The following is a 13,956-nucleotide window of genomic DNA, read 5'->3' as shown; positions in this document are numbered from 1 at the left end:
TCCAGACTGAAATTCTATCTCATAGACTGTCAGGATAGCAAGGGCCCTACAGAAATGGGAGTTAGATCTGTGCCACAAACCATGGTGCATATTATCCGACAGATATTTTACCTGTTTCTACATGCTTCTGGTGACAGTGATACTCCGTGTCTTCAGCCGAACTATTCAAACAGTAGAAAGTCAGGTGAAAACAATATGCCGCAGTTTTAATGAGTGCTTACTTCCTTCATGAATGTGATTAGGGTACTCAGCCTGAAACTATAGTTATGCAGACTGCATTGTCCCAGCCTTCAGCCTTGCCATTGTTCCTCCCTTCTTTTCTCATTCCTCTATGAAGAAAAATAACTAGTCTGTAGAAGTAATTGATGTCCACCTGCTATTCTCAGCAGTGAACAAAAATGGCAGCAAAGTATTAACTTCAGTGTCTGAAGTGTTGAACTTCAGAATATAACTTCAGTTGACCTAACAGAGCTCACTGGGATTTTGCTTTTCAGCTGACTCATGGGGATTAAGAGTCTCCTAACCTGATCCAGCTGTAAAGGAAAATATATTGTCTTAGCTTGTCAGAGCATAATACATAGGTTGTCTGTGGTCCTGTTCCTTATGGAAAGATGTAGGAGAGAAGAAATTTCTTAAAACTATTCTTTGCCTAGCCATCTTCTTATGGTACCCCAAACTTATTTGCCTACATCTTGACTCCAAATTAACACTTTTAACATTTAATAGAGATACAGTGGTGTTCCTGTAAAACTGTTTTACAGGATATAGAGATACAGGGTGTTCCTGTAAACACCCAAGGAGCTGATGCCCCAGAGCATAGTTTTATAACTCCAAATATATGTTAGTGGGTACAATAAACACATTTTAAAAGTTGATTGGCATAATATATAGGAGTTTGTTAACAGCTTTTTGTTACTATGACCGTTTCCTGTTGCTACTGAGCAGTCCTAAGTACAGTATGTAGCAGTACAGAATGCTGATAGTCAATTTTTGTTTGTTTTTGTGGTGTTTTTTTTCCCTTAAAAAGGTTTTAGTCTTATCTAAGCTGTCTGGAACAAAAATCTGGATGAGTGTAAGCAGAGATGAATGTGAATCAATCTATTCCTGATAACAAACTGCCCAGCAATATAACAAATTGCCAAAAGCATGCATGTGTGAAAATTTTTGTGCCTTTTCCAGCTGTCTCTGAGTGATCTGGAATACCTGCTTTTAGCAGGTGCCCAAGATGCTTTTATTTTCAGTTGGCTACTTACTGCCTAACTATTACATGCTGTGGAAAGCGTTTAGTCCTCTCTATCACTGAATAAATGGGAAAGTAGAAATGCAGAGAACAGGAAAATGTTTATGGTATCTGTGAAGGGGCAGATACACAGTCAGCTAGGAAGCTGAAATGCTATGGGTATATTTTGGCGCAGGGATCTTACCCACTTTTCTTGGCAATGTTGTTTCCTTATCAGACCGGACATGCATTGTATTTTGCATGTGTCAAAAAGTGCTTACCAGCAGGACTTATTCTGATAGCGACAACAGGAAGTCTGAAACACACCAAAGGAATGAAGGCTTGGGAAGCCAGACACTGAGGAGCTGCAGTAATAGCTATGCTGGATAAGGAGGTTGAGCCATAAAAAATTCAAGCCTCTCAATGCTGGAAGTTGGATTGGAAGAGATGGTAGATAGCTGGGGAAAAATAGAAATAAAAAGCACAAGGAAAAATGCCCAGCAGAGAGGAGCTGTCTTAAGTTCAAGAGCAGCTCCATGCAAAAAAATGTCTCCTAGATATTGTCTTGGAGAATAACTTAGTCTCAAATTCATAATATGTGAATTCTGGCTTTTTGTTATGAGTTCCACCAAAAGCTGTTCATAATGAATTGTCTTTTCACCTAACTTTCTTGACAGAGTAAGAGATGCAGGAAAGGAGTGTGCTGGCCCGGCATTTCCTGCATACTCTCTATCTGCCCAGCATTAAATTCTGCCCAACTGCCAAATCTCCTGTAACTCTACCTTTTTCCAGCCCCATGTCCTGCAGTTCAGAAGCTCCCAGGGTCCTCTAAGAAGTAGCTCAAGCTCCCCACATCCCACAACATTGACAAACAGAAATGAAACTGGGTAATGAGGAAGCTGGACACATTTTTTTCTGTGAATCCTTTTATGAGTGGATGAAAGCATAGTTTTATAACAGATGTTGGGCTACCAGCATAAGCCATAGTGTTGGCTGCTGAGAAATGTATAATGCTTGTATTTAAGTACAATAGGCTCTTTATAATCAGATATTTTATAATGTTCTAAGATGTTCTCTTCCGGCATTAGTGGTTTGAAAACAAAGCTGACACTGTTAAAAACTATAGCTTAGGCAGACCAATGCACAGAGCTGGGACTGATGAGAAACCTGATACATTTTTCCACTGCTTGTGCAGAGGAAACCAAATGGAAAAGAGAAGCCACAGAAACTCAGTTCGTCAGAAGCTTAATGTCCAGTAACATCTTACACAGGAAAACAGACAAGTGCGGTTACAGCAGAAAGTGCATTTTGTTTTTCAGTACCAAGGTCCACTGCTGTCTCATACTGCTGCTTATTTTTTAGCTAGGCCCAAGAAGAATGAGCTCATTGCAGTTTACCACAACAAAGACAAGATATATGTCTGGATAGATAGCAGCTCGATCTATTCAGACTTTTGGAAAATTAAAAGCATGGTTCAAACACATACTTCTGTTTTGTTTCCTCTGAGACAGCCAACCGTATAATCATTCCATGCATTTCAAATAACGTAAGAAACTGAGACTGATTCACTGTTTCCAGTTTCATTAGCTCAGGACAGGATGCAAAGCCTATAAACAAGTTCTGTATGAGTCTTTATATGACATGATGTTCCTTGCTCTAAATTTGCAAGCCCACTTTCTTTCATATCCCTAGAGTGACTGTCTGTGGTCTCTCTTCCAGCTGTCCTGACTCCCCGTACATAAGCATGAAGTATGATTTGGGACAGAAGCACCTTTTCTTCCATAGCTTTCTTCTTTCAGCTACTGTAATTATGCTTAAGCTTCTCTCTGACCAGCAAGATCAAAATATCTATACATCAGTAACTCACCAATAGGGAAAGAATGGACCTAGACTGGTGTCCTTAAAAGGACCTTGCTTGTTAAATAGCGCATTGAAACTCAAAGGGAGGTGCTCACAAAGTCAAGGGACTACCACAGAGTGACTAGTTGACAAAAATAGCCAAGTACAGCTTTTCGAGTTCATAATCCAGATCTGAGTGACTCCTGAAGCCAATGGATCAGGTCATCAAGTGTAGCGTAAATTGGTTTCCTTCCATTAAAATATCAAGAGGAGGGCCACCAGGATGATCAGGAGGGTGGAACACTTCCCTTATGAAGACAGGCTGAGGAAGTTGGGGCTGTTCAGCCTGGAGAAGAGAAGGCTGCGTGGAGACCTCATAGCAGCCTTCCAGTATCTGAAGGGGGCCTATAGGGATGCTGGGGAGGGACTCTTCATTAGGGACTGCAGTGACGGAACAAGGGGTAACGGGTTAAAACTTAAACAAGGGAAGATTAGGTTAGATACAAGCAAGAAGTTCTTTCCTGTGAGGATGGTGAGGCACTGGAATGGGCTGTCCAAGGAAGCTGTGAATGCTCAACCCCTGGCAGTGTTCAAGGCTAGGTTGGACAGAGCCTTGGGTGACATGGTCCAGGGTGAGGTGTCTCTGCTCATGGCAGGGGGGTTGGAACTAGATGATCTTAAGGTCCTTTCCAACCCTAACTATTCTATGATTTTATGATTCTGAAACATATTGTTCACTGGGTAAGGAAGTAAGGACTGAACACACAAATGAGACTGTCTATTGATACCCAAGACTCATGAGATGGTGAAATAAACTGTGGCTGATTATGGACCTACAGTTTTGGGAGCAGAAATATGAAGTACATATGTGCAGAGCACTCTTTCTATCTTTTGTTTTGCTAGCAGCAGCAAAGGAAGTATACAGTAAGAGAGAGATGGACAGAGGTAGCTTGGGAGGATAAATTTGCTACACCCTTTTGATAGTGGCATATATCTACTGAATACCTCAAACATACAACATCCTTTGAAATCTAGCATTCTAGCAGAGTGGCAACCACATTTCTACAAATATGGTCCTGACTTGTATCAATTGTAAGTGAGTAAACATTGATCCAGTTCCTTGGAACATAATTTTACTCTCTGTAGTACATCAATAGAGTCCCAATTATGAACGAGTAGGAAAAACATGCTCTGCAGTAACGATATCCTTACAGGCTCTGTTGGAATTGCAAACAAACAATACTCAAACCTGATAGCTAGAGTTACAGTAGTTCTATTAGAAATAGCCTTGAAAATATCTTTCATAAAAAGAGTACTGAATACAGACTAAATGCATTTTGGTCTTAGTGCCTACATAAAGGCATCTAGGCACTAAGAGTTTTAGTGGAATTTTTCACATTAGCTCTGAATCAAATCAATGAGATTTAACCATTTCCATGTTACAAAGAAAAGGTGGCTATCTTGGGTTTTTAAGTGCTTAAATACATTTGCAAACCTGCTCTTTCATATTTTTAGTATTATTGAGTGCAGAGGAATTTGTGCACTGATGTTTCTATTCTCTGAGATGTTTCACTGCTTCCATTAAAAATTCAGAATAAAATATCTGCATTTAAAATGTACCTCAGCATGAATTTTCAAAGTAACTTCTGTATGTGACCATCAAAATATCTTGGCTTCATACTGATATAGTCAAGTTCTTTGGAGTTTTACCTTATATTCAGATTTTAATGTATGTAATAGTTGAAAACAAGTGAACAAGTGTTTTAAAAACAATTTAAGAAAGAACAGAAAATGTGGTTAAACAATGTATTTTTACACTGTTGCAACCTCATTTTTCAATGTAAATTGATCCTCTTTATGGGACTACAACCAAATATATAGGTAGGTAGTAGGTAATTTCTAATAAAATACCACTTTAGGTATATTTGCTGAAATACAGATGTAGCAAGATAATAGGAGTTTGAGATAAGCTTTCTCTTTTTCTGTCATTCTGCAGAGTTAAAGTAAACATCAGTGGAAGAGATAGCAAGTATCAATGGGGAAGGCCAGTAAATTTAGTCAGCGTGTTTGTTTCTTCATTTTAGTAAATCATCAAAGACTGCTTATCTTTTGTATCTTCTTATTTTTGCTTTTGTGAGGACTTTGACATTTATTCTTCACACACATTGGAAATTGCCAGTAGGCCACAGCAAGACAGCATGGCTGTCCATATTATTTCCTGTTTTATGCAGTGGTGCTTCAAGAATATTGAACAATATGTAAAATTTCTACATTCTCTAAATCTGAAGGGGATATTTGAGCCTCAAAGGAGAACTGTGCATAAAAAGGCAATATTTTGCTCCAAGCAATGTGAACTAGGAAAGAATATATAAATACAGCCAGAGACCAATAAATCTGTAACGGCAAATCCACTGTGGCATTAAATGGTTTCCCTTTAATAATGAAATACCACACTGGCAAAAATAAATATATAACTCAGGCTACCCCAACCATTATTGGACTGGAAAATAATGGTGTTTTAAAACAGAGAGTCCTTTCATTCTCTAGAGTGCCCTTTGGCCACGTTTCATATTTTCTTCTGCAACTATGAGGGCTAAAATCTCACTTGAAAAAATGAGGAAACAGAGACTGTCACACAGTCACTTGTTCTAGGGCTCGAAGTGAAACTCCAGATATTCCAGAGCTGGCAGTAATACCACAGTTGGCAGCAGTACCGATGACCAAATTTCTCTTTATGAAACAAAGCACACGTTGGCACCGAAGCTACGTTTCTTAGTTTGAGGAAAGAGAGAAAAACATTTATTCAATAAAGGAAAACTTGTTTGCTCGTAGGGAGAAAAGAGACTTCTGTTCAGTAAACACACAGGAATAATCTTTTGCTACTAAGATTGTTGAAAGTTTTCAAAACCTTAAATGTTTTCTTAAAGGAAAAAACAAAAACAAACCACTGACAGGAGTTGGGAGAATCTCTCTTCTGCAACTCAGATGCTCCAACCTGGAAGCTACCACTCAGCTTTGGCCAGAGTTTTGCTTTCAGTGAGTTATTTCAGCTGTTCCCCTTCTATTCATACTATTCATTACTGTGCTGCTGCTATCCATACCAAGTTTCATCTAGCAAAATTTAGCTGCCTTTGATGTTTATCCTAGTGAGTATCTCACTGGGACACGGTTCTCTTGATGCTTTAGAGAGGCATTAAGCCTTAGGACTCTCTGAAGTAGAACTTGAGATGCATGACATAGTGCAGGGCAAAGACACTTGGTCCTTTCATTTCTTCCCAGCTCCTTGCATGAGGCTGGGGAGACTTTTCCACACTTGCCCCTGTGATATGGGTAGCTACTGCAAGGCTGCAACACTTTGTGCCATTTCTGCTTGCAGTGAATTCCAGCTAACCACCATAGTCTCCATCTTCAGCAGTGGCTGCACACTGAGGACTCTTTGGGATGCTGTTACTCAGATGACCAGTGCTGAACCAAATGAGTACTCTCTTAGATATTCAGATAGTTTCTCTGGGTCTCAAAACCCAAGGAAGGGATCCAGTCCTTAGGCTTCTTACATTTTGCAGAGGTTCCATTTCAGTCACTAAAATAATATTCCTTTCTGTATCCTTCTTCAGGATTAACTTTTCAGGTGGTGGTTTGTAAATGCAGTAAATAAAAGATTAAAGTCCCTCCTAGTGCAATAGCACTACCTGGGATCAATTCACTTTCCATGTTCAAATTTATCTTTTTGCTGGAAGGCTTTCTGCTGCAATAGTTGCTGTTTTTCTAGCCCATTCTAACTTTAGGTCCTACGTCGGCACAAAGCTAGCATAAAAACAGAGCACTGGCGCTAACACCCTGCCATATGCTCCTATCAACTTGACAAAAGTGTCATCGTGTGGCCCACCTCTACTCTGAGTCAAGTTTGTATTACTGTGTGATCCTTTCCAATGGTGGTGAAAACACTGTCTTGCTAAGGAGAACTTGAATGTTTGCTTCTCTCATGGGTGCTTATACCTAAGTTTGTTCAAATGAAGTTCTAGAAGTTCATTTCCTACCATCAGATATCTGATCAGAGTACCAGCTTTTGTAGCCTGCAATGGGTAGAGGATGTGTCATAACCTTAAGATGTAGAAAGACAGTTGTTTCTTTAACTAAACAAAAATTATTCCGCACATGATGCTGAGCTGCTACTGTTTTCCTCATCCCATGAATAAAACAGTTGTTGGAAGCACAGTAACTTAGCTCCCGGGAGTTCCTGTATGAAAAGCCATTCCAAAACTTCCCCTTATAGAGAGAAACAGTCCTGAGGGGACTAAAGAAAAAAAAAAAACACCCCCCCCCCAAAAAAAAAAAAAGAAATTTTTATTACTGCAATAAGTAGGGTTGACTGTTTAATGAGTCAGGAATTTTGTGAGGTCAGCTTTTCCTGAGAGGGGACAGAGACAGGCAGAGACAAGCAAACATACGGCATCACACACTCGCTGTGGTTGAAGTTTTGTGATTAACTGCCATCAGCTGCCTTGAATCATTAAAGCAAAGAGCACAGGAGTATTACAAGATGATGTTTTAATAGCCTTTAACTTTAGAGCTTTGCTTGGGTTTCTTCCACTGAAGTCTGAGAAATGGCTGTGAGAAGCAGGGACACCAAAGTTTCCCAGACCAGTGGGTTTTGAGGAGAAGAGAGCGATTCTGCGCTGGCTTTAGTATTAGGCAGCCCAGGCAGGAGGCTTACTCTGCAGCAAGTCCATTACTAATGGAGCAGACACAGTCAAGGCTAGTTGCAACTTTTCAAATTCAAAAAAAAAAAAAAAAGGTATAAAAAGGAAGGAAAGAAAAGAAAAAGAAAGCACCCCATTTTCATTAAGAGAAAAAGAAAACAGTCTCCATCCTTAACTCTGAGGAGCCCAGAGCCTCTCCCTGCTGAGGCACCTTGCTGGAGTCATTTCCTCACCCTGTGCTGGTGGCCCCTCATATCCTCCTGGCTGCAGGATGGCAGGTCTCTCAGGGAGACACGCTCTCTGCCTAACATGAAACAGCTTTGGTTTTTGCCAAGGCCACTTTACACAACACAAAGGAGAGGCGGGTGAGGGCTCTTGTTGCATGCTTTACTCCCTCATTCCTGGCTGTGTTACACCCCACTACCTGGGCTCCCTCGCTGCTCGTAAATGTCCCCTTTAAAAGTATCCCCATCTACAGTATAAAAGTTGGTGATGTATAACATATTCTAAAGAAAGATTTGCCTCTGTTCAAAAACCTTCCTGACCTCATGGCCGAAGAAGAACAAAATAATGTATTAACAAAAACATGGTTCACTGCCAAAGAAAAGGAGTTCCTGTAAGGACTGAAACAATAAATCTCCTCCGTACTCAACTCCCAGAGGGAGTATGTTGTGTTTCCTCCTGTTCTTTATCAAAGTCCCCAAAATAAGCAGGAATGGGCAGTGACTAGGCACAGTCTCTACACACCTTTTTCCATGGAGTAATTAAGGCCTGCCTCAGAGTTGAGAGAGCACTCCCTGCCCAGCTGTGTGAGGCAGAGCTGACAGCACTACCACCACCAAGCATGAAGCTCCTAGGGACTGCCTTCTTTTTCTTAGTTGTGCTCTGTGTTTGCACTGTGGGAGGTAAGTTCTTTGTCTTTTTTGAATATACTTGTCACATCTGTGGGGTGTTTTGTGAGCAAAAGCTTAGCTGTCAGTAGCTGGATGCTGCTGTTTTTTTCTCCTTGCAGTTCAGTGATTGAAAGTATGTACGTTGGAGAAGAAGGTACTAACTGGTTGAGTTATATGTGTTCAGTGGAAAACTTTTCTGCCATTGTATTTTTGTGACAGCTCTCTTTCTGGTGTCATGAAGCTCCTCAGTCTAGGAGAAGTTAAAAACAGAAGTCTATTTACAAAGGTTTTCTGCTCTGTTTTTCTTCCTTGAAATAAAACATCTCTTGCAGAGATGGCTTAAAGAGGGGAAGTGAAATATCTGTCAGATTTTGCAAATACTGCTCTTGCAAATCAAATCTATCCTGATGGATTTCCATGGCACTATGCCAGCAATAAGTTTGGCCAAGGGTAGCTCTCAGAAATTATCTTAGTTTTGCCTCCAAAGATACAGGGGCTTACAGCATTTATTGAGTGTCAATTAATGGGGGATGCAAGCCCAGGGGCAGTATTAGATACTGAGTGCAATATCCTTTTTAAATGATTCTCAAAGCACAGATTTAATCAAACTTTGTTGTGTTCATGTCATCACAGCTTGAAAGATCTTGCTTTTAAAGTGGAATTAACTAGTAAAACCTGAAAAGGTGAAAGAAACTGTAACAAGGGCCAGAATCTATCATCACCTTTATCAAAAGATAGTTTTGAAGGCAAATCTGCTTTTTACCAGTGTTTTCATTTGCTGGCCCTCTGGTCTGAATACCTACAAGCAAATCTTCCACAAGTGTCTGTTGACTGACTGTAGGGTATTTTATGAATCAGCAGTTTAAAAAATGATAATACTAGATTGACTGATCTTAAAAAAGTCAACTTTTGCTCACATTGTGTGTTAAAATCTGGAAATGTCTTTTGTGCTGTAGCTTATGCTATTGCTTGGGCTCATATTGGGCTCAGTATACCTCTGCTTTTAACTCCTCCTAGACCGAGGAGCTTCATGACTGCTGTTAAGGGAAAAAAAAAAATCAATGAAGGAGAGTAAAAATATGTCAGAGGAAGAACTGCTTTTAAAACTGTGTTAAATAAGTGCAAGCCCCAAAAGTGTGTGTGGAGGTACTATTTATTCTCTGTCTGCTACTTCTAGTAAAAATATCCTTCCTGTCATTGTTAAACCTTTAATTTTACAACTTCTGAAAAGCAAAGTGGAGTTGGATCAAAAGGAGCATATTTAACACAACAGTCCATAAAGCTTATCAGAAAGCAACATGCAAAGGTGGGAGGTATTCTGTCAATTTTATACAATCTTTTCTTTAAAAAAGATTTTCCCTCCTCTGCATGATATGAATGAGGTGGAACTGATGACAGTGAATAAGCAAATTTTATATAGGATATATTTGCTCTGGACAACTTTGGTTCCTTAAAGGTTTTTCTGTGCTCTGGGTTTTGGGTTTTGTTTTTTTGTTTTTTTCCTGTTGTTTTTTTTTTAATGCTTCATTGCAAGGTAGACACAGTAGAGAAATTCTATTGGTAAATTCATGTTAGAAAATGAAGAATATGTGTGGGGAAATTTGGAGTATGTCTCTATCAACCTTGTGGAAGAAAAAGTACAGAATCTGGTCAAGCTTCCTTCATTCTACCCCATGCTGACTTGTTAAGACAAAAGCGGTTTTGTTGTCTGTTATATGAGGCTGGACCAAAGTCTATGGATTTTCAGTTTTTGTAATCAATAAAGTGTGCTGGACATCTGGGCTGTAGCAGCAGGACCTCATAATCTGGAGAGAGGAATGGATGGTAAGGAGGCTCCCTCATGCTCAGTCTCCTTTTTTTTGAGCATTGGAGACAGCAGCAAGACATTTCTGCAGTTGCTTAGGAACACTTTTAGTATTTTAAAATTACGCTCAGTAAAATTTAGAGACGGTCAAATCACAGCCCAGCACTTTAATACTCCCTCCCCCAGGTTTTAGGGTAGTTTGTCTTCAAAGCTTACCAAGACAAGTAATGTGTGGGCTTGCAGGCCCTTCACATAATACACACAGGCTGTTTGTGTATTTTGTAAATCATGCAGGAGTGGACAAGGATGTTTCCACTGTGGTTAGTAAAGTATGTACCAAGTACCCTGTGGGGCTTCCAAATTTCATTCCTTGTCTTCAGCCCGTATGATGGCAATGCTTTCTTGGTAATATTCTAATTCATCTTGGAATCTTGCATTCTCAGAAGTCCCTTATCTTTTAGTGGGCTCTATCCTCTGTCAGCAAATTTCTACAGGCTCAGTTATGTACAGATGTGGAGGGTCTATTGACCCTCCTCTCAAGGCTTTTCTTAACCCTTTGATAGCTAAATGACATGCTTAAGGCAGGAATTCCTTCATGCTCATCTCAAGGTGTTCAGTCCTTCCAGCATATTGCCCTTTATTCTTACCTGCTCCAAAATGTATCTCAAATAAAAACGCTTTTTCAGTCAGTTCATAACATTTCCAGCTTTAAACAACTGGCAGCACTGGAATGGGTCAAAGAATATATTGGTAAACAATGATAATCAAATATAAATACTCTTGAGTCTGCATTAAGGTGTAATTACTTTTAAAATGTGTTACAGTGAAGTACTTCTTCTAAAATATGTGGGGAGAGGAACTGGCAAGTGCTTATAATGTAAGTGCTTAGAGATTGCATTTTCCTATGCCTTGGTCTTGTAGTACAGCAAGGCTATAGCTATGCAGCATAGCAGATGTTCTCCGCTCGGTGCTTGTAGCACACTGCAGCTTCCTTATTACTCCAGCAATCAGGTTTCTTTCTTGCAGAAATGATACCAGAAAAGAGTGGGGATGCTTTTTTGCTTAGCATCAGTCCGGATGTATTCCTGTTATGCACTCAAATGTAGGAGCTGGAATGTACTGTCCCACATTGTAGATGTGTAGTGGGTGGGTTTATTAATGTCTGATTAGTGACCCCTGTTGACAGCTATCAGTACCTTTCTCAGAGAGTGTTCTTGTCAAAACTGATAGTGCTACAGAAAAGCAAGGATGCTTTTCATTTTGGAAAGCTAGGAGCAAATCTTGGCATTGAGAGCTTGGTCCAAAGGCTACTGAAGCAATTTGGAGCTGTTCCATTACTCTGTGCATCAACCCCAAGCTACATGCTTCCCAGCCCACTTTCCTGTTAAGAGGTTGCTTCAGAGCCTGGGACATCATCCCAACCCTGCAACACAGCAGATTAATCCCAGCTCCCAGGCTGATAGCTTGAGAAAAGTTCCTCTAAACCAGGGCTTCTGTAGTGATTGCATATGTTTGCAGCTGCCTGAACTCTGCATGTTAACAAGAGAAGATGGATGACCTTTTCCTTTTTCATCTTCTGTGCTCTCAGCTCTCAAATCTTCAAGTCTTTTAGAAAATACATTTTAAAAATTAAATACTAACTAAACCGTTTTGAGCAGTTAATGCTTTTGAGCACGGTATCCCTTCGTTCTGGGTTGTTATTCATGGCTGTGCTCTGGGACAGATCAGCAAGGTACTGACTGTCACAGGCAGATTGTTGTCTCATCTATGAAAACTTGAGAAATGTGAATAGGCTTTAGATAGCCAGCTGCTTTTTCACACGTTTAGCTTGCTGGAACCCAATCTTTGAATGTCTTGAGGGTTTGCCTGTTGTGAAGGCAAACCAAACCAAACAAGCGTGTTTTGGGTATTTGTGTTGTTCCTAGCAGTTTGCAGGACTAGCTTTCTCAAAAAACAAATTGTAGTGCTGGAGCCTACCATAGCCTTAAACTGAGTTTTTTTTCCTGTACAGATTCCAGTTCCTCCCCCCGTACCCTGCTGCCACAGTCCTTTCATTCATTAGACCTTCCCAATACTGGGGCTAGTTTTACCTAATGGATTTTAAAGGTGTGCTTATTACTGGACAGAAGAAAACTGCTTGTTCTAGCCCCAAAACTGAATGCAACTTTACTAAATTTACTGAGGATAGAAGCAGATGGCTTGATACCTGCTTGATAAAGAGATTAAGATTTGCAGCCAAAATAAATGGAAGCTGAATTTGAAGGGCAAGCTTCCTGCAGCATTCTGTTCCAAACCTGAGAATACATAATGCCATATAACATAGCCAACAAATGGCTGCCTCCTGAAAATTTATCAGAATGTTTTCTTTTTTATTTAGTTGTGTCTTTTATCTGGATTAAACCCTAGAGTTCTTACTAATTTCTACTCCCTTACAAATTAGGAGGTTGGTTTGGTTTTGTGGACATTTTTCTAAATAGAAAAGTACCTGGAATTTGCCCTCCAATTGTTTATATACTGAGTCCTGTGTCAAAACCCTGCAAAAATAATTGAAAATAATCTTTAAGAAACTGTTTGTGTAGGGAAGAGGGAGTATTTTTAACTGGTGCAATTAGGTAGCCAGGTTATCCTTACAGTCCTAAGATGAGTAAGGCCCCATATAAAATCATATGGGGAAGCCAACTTCATTATTTGTGTTCCTCATGAAGGGGGTGGGGTGTTGTTTTGCTGAGACAACTCAAGGAAGACTGTTTAATGGCTTTATTTTGCAGTTCTGTAAACAGAGAGACAATGTTGGATGTGTATGTGCAGCAGCTGTTATTTACAAATACAATTCAAGAATTAAAGACCTGGTTCCCCTAGAAGACAAACATTTACTTTTAGTTTCAGCTAGCACTTAAAATAGCTGTCCTAGATTTAAAGAGTCAAAACCCTGAGTCCCACCATGTACTGCCATGCAAGCCACCATCATTGTCCCAGAACCTGAGCTATTGGGTGGTGATACCTCAGCTTTCATCTTATGAAAGTTACTCTTGGATGCCCTAAGAGCAGTACGCTGCATCAGCCAGACCTACCTCAAATACAGAAAGTGGTTTGACAAAATTTAATGTGATGCCATCTCTATGCTGTGCCTTCTGAACTTACCTCCCTATGTGAGAAAGATCACTTGCTGATATAATGGCTCTAAGAGAACAAAATTTAGCAGACGTGATACCTGGGGTATTGTCTCCTTGCAGGAGGGGTGGAAAGGAGGTATCAAGCCCTCTGATGCCACCTACGGATGTACTAGAGGCTGGTCTCGGGGGGGTCCAACTTAATTCCAAATAATTGTTTTTCTTGGCAGCTTAATTCCAAATAATTGTTTTTCTGTCCCTTTCAGGCCATATTAACTAACTGGTGCTTCATAAGCTATGTTTCAAGCTAGTAACAGGGCAAGGATTTTCTGACTGTTTTTATATGGAAAGTGGATGCTTGCCTGACTTTGGTACAGGTGAAAATCTAGCC

The 13,956-nt window shown here is 40.0% G+C and overlaps 2 protein-coding genes across 5 annotated transcripts in view; both read left to right on the top strand.

Moving 5' to 3' along the window:
- TRMT10A (tRNA methyltransferase 10A) overlaps window positions 1-13,956 on the top strand; it is a 296,095-nt gene that overhangs the window by 24,709 nt on the left and 257,430 nt on the right. The window lies entirely within an intron of this gene.
- EMCN (endomucin) overlaps window positions 8,446-13,956 on the top strand; it is a 55,974-nt gene continuing 50,463 nt past the window's right edge. For 2 of the 4 annotated variants that reach the window (XR_009747593.1, XM_061477790.1), the window contains exon 1: window positions 8,452-8,663. Coding sequence is in view for 3 of the 4 variants with exons in the window: in XM_061477790.1 (XP_061333774.1) it covers window positions 8,603-8,663 (61 nt within the window). In the remaining variant the exon portion in view is untranslated. Of the gene's footprint in view, window positions 8,664-13,956 lie in introns of all 4 variants that reach the window. The other 2 variants (XM_061477769.1, XM_061477776.1) reach the window with 2 other exon arrangements.

This window comes from Pezoporus flaviventris, unplaced genomic scaffold (assembly GCF_033815535.1).
Source record: "Pezoporus flaviventris isolate CSIRO_AGI_PZ_B2104156 unplaced genomic scaffold, CSIRO_AGI_Pfla_v1 ptg000002l, whole genome shotgun sequence".
Lineage (NCBI taxonomy): Eukaryota > Metazoa > Chordata > Aves > Psittaciformes > Psittacidae > Pezoporus > Pezoporus flaviventris.
The sequence above is the reverse complement of the archived record's forward strand: the minus strand, read 5'-3'. Positions and strand labels throughout refer to the sequence as shown.